Consider the following 8,411-nt stretch of genomic DNA (forward strand, 5'->3'; position numbering starts at 1 on the left):
TATATACACATAAACATATATACATATGTATATATGTACATACACATACATATAGTGATATATATATATATATGTATGTATGTATGTATATATATATATATGTTTATATATATATATGTGTGTGTATGTGCATATATGTGTGTGTGTGTATATATATATGTATGTATGTATGCATGTATGTATGTATGTATGTATGTATGTATGTATGTATGTATGTATGTATGTATGTATGTATGTATGTATGTATGTATGTATGTATGTATGTATGTATGTATGTGTGCATTTGTGTGTGTGTGATCATGTACTAAAGTTCAGAAGTTTACACAGTATTACTCCCAGCTGTTACTTGATCATGACAAATCTGTTCCTTTTCTTGTTTGCCAGTCTTTCTTGTCTACGTAGAATGTGATCCACGTTTGTTATCTACCTCTGGTTTATCCATTTTAATCAATGCTGCCATGCAATCACTAATTGTCGTGTTGTCGACGTAGCTAAATGACCAAACAGCTTAACTTATCATCAGCTTTACCTCAAAAACAAATCTTGCATAGATATTACATTAGTAACACAAAACTGACTGGGAAAAAAAAGTACAAAATCCCTAAAAGTATTAAATATGCATATTTTCTATTAAAAAATTATCATTTTAGTGAAATATTTCACAATTTTTCAACAAGTTTTCTCTCTCTGCTTCAAATAGAAATTTGGCAAAAGAAAGGAACACCATTAAATATAAAACCATCACAACAAACTTGAGGCTTTAAACATCAAATTATTTATTGTTTTTTAATTCTAAGAAGATTCTTCACTTTAAAGAAAGAACAGAAAGGCGAAAAAAAAAAAAAACTGACAAAACCCAGGTACTCAATTTGAGTTCATTCATTGATGGGAATATTAAAGATAATCAAGGATTATTACTAATTACTGAACTGATATCAGACCTGTCCAAACACATTATTTAAGCACCAGAATTGTAAGTTCGATTGTTTATTCTTTTATTTTTTTATTTGCTTCAGTCATTGGCCTGTGGTCATGCTGGAGCACTGACTTGAAATCAACCACGATATTTATTTTTTACATTTGGTACTTATTCTTCTTTTAGTTCTATTTTGCTGAAACATTAAGTTATGGGGACATAAACAAACCATCACTAGTTTCAAGTTGTAAAAGAAAAGTACTAACACATATGCATACCCACACATATATACATTCGGACATACATACATAGATACTTAGATACATATGTACATGCATGCATACATACATCACACAGCTACATCCTTGTTACATGAGAAAAGCCATTGCCAAGAAGACTTACTGAAATGATTCATGATTGTTGCCATGTGATGCCCTTAAATGACTTTTAAGCCCGCCAAGCTTTTACACATTTTATTACATATTAGACAACTGTGCTGGCTGACTGGCAGGAGAAATGGGTACCACCATATGCACTCTCTTAACATGTCTTTTTAGACCTCCAACTGAGAGGTACACCCTTCCACATTTTACACATATTCTGTTATGAATTTTAATAGCCACATCATTATTTATCATAGGTCGATTTCTATTAGAATTTTGATGGCTCTCCAGGCCTGCATGACTCAAACACCTCCACACACATAAAAAGCAACACTCTCTCACTTTCCACAGGTTTAGCCCTTCTAAGTCCCCTCCTAATTCTCACATACTTCCCTCTCTCCTTCTCAAACCTTGAACAACCATCATGCACTATCTTCTTTCTCCATCCATCATGGTCTTGTACCTCCCTCTCCAATTTCCAGCTGCAATTCCTGTCTGTGCATTTTTAAGGCAATCTTTAAACCTTAGTTTAGGCTTATGCGCTGGTCTCCTGCCATCTTCCAGCTCATCATACAATAGCTGCTTTGGCAGTCGCCCATCACTCATCCTTACCAAATGCTCCTTCCACCACCACCAACTCAAACGTCTTTGCAAAATCATTGACTCTATACTTCTACTGCCACTCCTCTCAAGTACCTCCACATTACTAATGGCCATTTTCCAGTTTATCCCCCAAATTTTTCTCAGACAGTATTGATGAAATCGTTCCAATTTCCTTACCTGCCTACGGTAAACAACCCATGCCTCACTTCCATATAGCAAAAATGGGAGGATGCATGTGTTATACACCTTAACTTTAATTTCTAAAGATATACTATGTTGTTTCCACAGATGTCTATCAAGCCTACTAAAAGCACTACTAGCCCTGCTGATTCTGTATGAAATTTCATCATCAAGACCAGCAGTGCTCAAGGTACTTCCTAAATAAATAAATCTAGGTACAGTCTCCAACCGTTGACCATTCACAATTATAAAAGGTTCCACATACATCTTGGAGGGAGCGGGCTGGTACATTATAACAGTTTTTTTTATATTGATTGTTAGACCCAATGCTGCACATGTTGCAGAAATCGCATTCACCATGTGCTGCATATCTTTCTGAAAATGTGCCAACAGGTCACAATCATTTGCATACAGAAACTCAACAAGGTGAGAATGCAGAACTTTCATTTTGGCACAGAGTCTTTTGAGATTGAACAGTTTTCCTGTTGTCCTATATCAGGGCAACCTTTAAAAGGTATTGCGAAATATATAGCAAACAGTGTAGGAGCAGAAATATCACCTTGCTTTACACTATTTTCTACAGAAATTGGATCTGATAAGGTACCTCCAACATTAACTCTCAATTCCATCTTGTTATGAAATTGTCTAAGCATTCTCACAAATTTTTCAGGGCATCCTAGTTTTTTTAGGATCTCCCAAAGTGCAATTCTATTGATAGAAGCAAATATTTTTGTTAGATCAATGAAAACCTGGTATGTTCATATCCTGTTTAATGCACTTCTCTTGCAATTGTCTAGCTGAAAATAACATATCCATAGTACTCCTACTATCCACATTGCGATTCTGGTAGAACCTCATCAGCAATGTGCAGAAGCAATCTATCCAGCATTATCCCACAGAGGACCTTTCCAGCAACAGCTAACAGACATGTGCCACGATAATTATCACATACATCCTTTCCACCTTTAGATTTATATAGTATCTCCATAGTTGTATCATGCCAATCCGGAGGAACCTCTTCACTTTGCCAAACTCTCTGAATCACATCCATCAACATTACACAAAGATGATCACCACCATATTTATATATCTCTGCACCTAGTCCATCCATACAGGGGCCTTTCCATTGTTGAGTTTCCTGATTGCTGCTTTATTTCACATAGCAAGCTTCCGCACTGTTAATTTTTACTAAATTCCCTTACAAGCATTTGTTAAGCTATCAAACAGCCTTCTTGGCAGCTTCAGAGATGGAATTTATAGCTCTTGTCTTTGCTGAACTAGTACCTCCAAGTTCAGTAAGAGCTTTGCAAAACAAATACCCTAAAAAACCCTCGCAGCCTACATCAGCTGCTTCATGATGTGCCCTTCAGCCTTGGTAATAGCAGTCTTCAGTGAAGTTATGGTATTGTGAAGATATTGATTAGTCTCCCTTACAATAACATTCAAACATAACAGTCCATGAGATTTAAAGCTGCCAAGTTTGAAGGCCATAAGTTTGGCGTTATATGATCATAAAGATTGTCTGACATCTGTCCTGGGGTTACTTGGACTTTTTGAGAAAGTGCTGAGTCTTGTTGAAATACATATGGCCTTCCACTGCATACTTCATTCACCCAGGGCTTAACAACTGTCACCTGCACCTTAACACACCCAGCAACATTAATTCTAAGTTGTTGACCCCTGATTTAAATGTTTCTGCCTCTAAAATATGTGGTCTGGTTAGAAACATGACGAGAAGGGATGCAGAACATGGCAGTGGTCCCTTGGTACAACTGTTAAGGGCTGATGAATTTCCTCCTCTGGCTTATCATGTCTCTCAACCCATTAGCACCCATGGTTCGTTTTTTAGGACCAGCAGGATAATCCATCATATTTCTGCAACACCTGTATTTTTCTGAGATATCTTTAGTTAGTCATCAAGAATGGAGTGTCTTTCAAATATTGTAATAAAATTTTTTATATATATTTAGTATCAGATAAAGTTGTATAAAAAAAGAATTTTGTTAATAAATTCAATAAAAAAGATTTGGGCTCTAATGGGTTAATTAAGGTGGAGGTAACAAAAGTGATTTTGTCCCTGGATGCTGAGAATCCTGGCTCTGCCTCTAGGCATAATACCTATGGTTATTGTTGTTATTCAGGGCAATGCATTTAGGTAATGTTATTTAGTTATGAATCTTTTTGTTCCGAGTTCAAACCTTAATGAAGTCAATATTACCTGTTGCCTTTCCTGCGGCGGTAAAATAAAGTGCCAGTCAAATACTAAGGACAATTTAATCATCATCATCATCATCATCATTTAATGTCTGCTTTCCATGCTGGTATAGGTTATACTGAAACTGGTAAGCCGAAGAGCTGCACCAGGTTCCAGTCTGATTTGGCATGGTTTCTATGGCTGGATGCCCTTCCTAATGCAATCATCTATATCCTCCCCAAAATCTGCGACCTCATGTTAATGTTTGAATTTATTATTGTCTACCTCTAGTATCAAAATGGATATGATGCAACTATTGAAAGTTGCCGCTGTAATTACAGCTGCTCTTTTAGTATGGAGTTGTGATAATGTTTCTGCCAATTACCTGAAACGGACCAGCAACACAGCTCTTTCTTCTTACATGAATTTAGAACAACAATTTGCTTTGGAATCAGAAATCATCAGTTTAATGCAAACCTTGAAAATAGAAGAGATGCGAGCAAAAAAAGATACAGAATTAGATTTAAACGAAATAGAAATGTAAGTATTCCTTGTTTTAATTTTTTTATTTTATTGCTTTCAGGTTTCTGCTACCTGTAAGATATGTTCCATATTTACTCATGTATGATTCTAACATGTGTATAAGTCACATTCCAGTTTTTTCAGCAACAGTGTGATATATACATGAATAAATATGGTGTTTATTATGAATTTACCACACAATCATACTCTTATATAGAGATGAATCATTTAGGTGAGGAAACTATTGTACTTAGAATTTATAGGCTACAGTGTTTTATTTAACTGGAAACTGACCTGATTTGTGATTGTGTGTTAAAACTGAAGTAATTACATGATTTAAAAGTCATTTTAGCAATCTAAACACTGTTAGATTTTCTTTGTGTTTATTTCCAAGTTACAATAGGACTGTTTCATTGATCAGATTGCAATGGAGTGACAAAATTTTAGAAATTTCAATAAAATGTAAATTCCATAGATTTTGTTAGTTAGTTACAATAGCTCTGCCATGATGCGATTGCTTATTAATTCAATGTTTGATATATAAATTCTATACTGAGATGTAGTTTATTTAACTGTGGTGAACAAGTTTACAGCTCTGAAAATGTCATCTGCAATAGGTAAGAATACTGCCTGGAAAAAAGAACATCATACTTAGAGCTAATAATATGTTTTATGAGCTCCTGATGCTTGTATGGGAAACAGCTCAATGCAAAATAGAATCATCTTTAATTTAATTGAAAAGATGTGTTAATTATAAGACTTCATTTATTTTTGTTTCTTTTCAGTCAAGTTAATCAATCCAAAGCTGTCCATAGAGTTGTTGGCACTGATCTTGAAGAATATCTTAACCATCCTTTTAATGCTTTCCATTTAATAAAACGGCTTTATTATCAATGGCTAAAGATCCTTAAGAAAATTCTTGGGAAGAAAATTCAACACAAAGGTTTGTGTGTGGAATTAATTTTCTTTTTGTTCTATTTATGGTTTCCTTTTTGCTGTTCTATTTATGTTCTTCTTTCAGAGTAAATCGTTTTATATTTATTAGAACGATATGTGAATTAAATAAAACCCTAAAGTCTTGGAAAAAGATATATCTAGTGGAAGTGAAATGTAAGAAGAAAATCAATGTTTAAATTATATATAATGATAGATATCACTTATATGAACTAAAGGTGTGTTTCTGCCAATGTTTACATTGATAAGCATGCACTATAACCATGTTTACAGGGGAATTTTTAGAAAAAAGAATTAAAAAAAGTTCATAATTATAGAGAACACAAAATTCTTTGCCTTTATCATAAGGGAACGAAATAGAGAGAATCAACCAATCTAAATTAAATTGTTTATTATGGTATTTTAGATACCAAATTAATTTACTAAGCCCTGTACTGTTACGTTTATTCCTATCCCTAAATGTAGAGTAATGATTAGAAATTCTTTTAGATAACTGAGAAGAAGAACTTCATATATAAAAAAAGACATCAGTACCTGAAGTAATTTTACACTGGTATATAGAGTTTTTAATCTTAGAATTACTTGACATAAACTTAATTCTGTTGGAATTGACTTCAGAGACAATAACCTTGTTTTTAATATCTCCTCACATAATATTCATCTGTTAAATAAGAATCCATTTACTAATACTAACATTAATTTAGCTAATATTATCCATCCCCCTAGAAATATTAATAACAAGGTTATTGTCTCTGAATTCAATTCCAACAGAATTAAGTTTATGTCAAGTAATTTGTACCCCTACCATCACTTGACACCCAATGTTGCTGTGTTTACATCCCAGTAACTTAGCAGTTCTGCAAAAGATACCGATAGAATAAGTACTAGGCTAACAAAGAATAAATTCTGGGGTTGATTTCTTTAACTAAAGGCAGTGCTCCAGCATGGCTGCAGTTACATGACTGAAACAAGTAAAACAAAAAAAACTATGCCACTCTGCTAGTACTAAATAAAAGAAAATCCTCCAATAACTACGTTATCATTTACTCCCTCTTCTCCTTTTTTTCTCTCTTTTTGTGTATGTAGCATTCCTTTGTTCATTGCCTACCCCCAAGCCTAGTATGTGTATTCATCCTGTACCTCTTATATTAACTCATTGTGTATCTTTCTTTTACTCTCTCTCTCCCTCTCTTTATAGGATGTAAAGCTTGACTTGAAAAATCACTCAACCATATTTACATCAGCTACACACACACACACATATTTACCTATTCACTTACTAGGCTCTGCCTCTGTACCCAACCTGTTCCCTGTTAAACCTTCTCCACCACTCATCTTCCTAACACCTATCCTTCCATTCTTCTAACTGTGACTCTATTCAGCTGCTGTAATCATGAGAGCAGAATGCACACATATTTCATTACCCCTTTGTGCTACCAGTTACATCCCGCCTCCTTGGAATCACTTCCTTTCAAAATCTATCCCGCATACTCAAGATCATCGCTTCTTACTAAATTTTCCACTAATCACCCCTTTCGGTGTGCCTCCTTGAGATATATCTGATGACTGTCATTACATTATCTTTAACACTCTTTCTTAACTGCTATCATTCTCATCACCCTGGCATATCTGCCGTTGACAACCTCCTCATCACCTTTGCCCTTTGCTCACTATAGTCACCCCAAAGTACCTCTGACATCCATCTCTGTCACCGTGTCTCTCTCTCTCTCTTTCTCTTTTGCCTCAACTCTCCCACCCTGCTCATCATCTCCCTATTCTACTCACCTTCTTGAGAGTACAGACTCATAACTGCCATTATTGTCTTTTTCCCATCGACTCCAACTCACACTTATATAATATGTGAGTTAGCCACGTATAACCTCTATAGCATGACACTTACACCTATCCCTCTTTCATAATTTAACCTTTCAGCAACTGGTATACAGTTCCTTCCTTCTCTACAACAAAACCACTCAGTCAAGGCTCTTTTATTTGTCTGGCAAGTTACATGGTGACCTCACTAGAGCCAGTGTCACATAAAAAGCCCCCCAATGCACTTCGTACAGTGGTTGGTGTTAGAAAAGACATTCAGCTATAGAAACCATTCTAAAACAGGCACTGCAGTTCAATGCAGTCCTTGGGTTGTTGAATTTTGTCAACCATCCAGCCTATGCAAACAGACATTAAATGATACCAATGATGATGATGATAATTGCTCCAATGGATGTGCAATGTAAGTGTGCTTGAATGTCATAGTACAAATGTGCTCTGATAAAGACTGGGCACAGAAGAAATCAGATGTAGGCTGCAAGAAAAAAAGACTGCACTAGCATGGACATGTGATGTGTATGGATGAGAACAGCTGTACAAAGAAGTGCCAGTCACTAAATGTGGCTAGAGCTTGTGGACAAGGAAGATCCTAGAAGACATGAAATGAAATAGTGAAGGTTGACTTCAGAATCCTGAGCCTCGAAGAGAAAATGACAAAATATCAGGATATCTGGTGATATAAGGTTATCAATAAAACTGCTCCTCATGACAAAACTGATTTCTGGAAGCACTGCATGGTTATATATTTATATACGAGGGATGTTCATTAAAGATTTCCCGTGATCCACTTCCCAAGGACTGGGATAAAGGAAACTTGGCATAATTATTA

At 35.3% G+C, this 8,411-nt stretch overlaps 1 protein-coding gene across 2 annotated transcripts in view; it reads left to right on the forward strand.

The window, feature by feature from the left end:
• The first annotated feature begins 336 nt into the window (after positions 1-336).
• The window catches only part of LOC115215659 (prolyl 4-hydroxylase subunit alpha-1), a 31,407-nt gene continuing 23,332 nt past the window's right edge, over positions 337-8,411 (forward strand). Inside the window, exons 1-3 of one of the 2 annotated variants that reach the window (XM_029784917.2) lie at positions 337-973; positions 4,568-4,816; positions 5,584-5,741. In XM_029784917.2, the coding sequence (XP_029640777.1) occupies positions 4,575-4,816; positions 5,584-5,741 (400 nt within the window). In that variant the 5' untranslated portion in view covers positions 337-973; positions 4,568-4,574. Of the gene's footprint in view, positions 974-2,222; positions 2,273-4,567; positions 4,817-5,583; positions 5,742-8,411 lie in introns of those variants that run through there. The other variant, XM_036505879.1, reaches the window with a different exon arrangement.

The sequence above is a fragment of the Octopus sinensis genome, linkage group LG9, assembly GCF_006345805.1.
Source record: "Octopus sinensis linkage group LG9, ASM634580v1, whole genome shotgun sequence".
Lineage (NCBI taxonomy): Eukaryota > Metazoa > Mollusca > Cephalopoda > Octopoda > Octopodidae > Octopus > Octopus sinensis.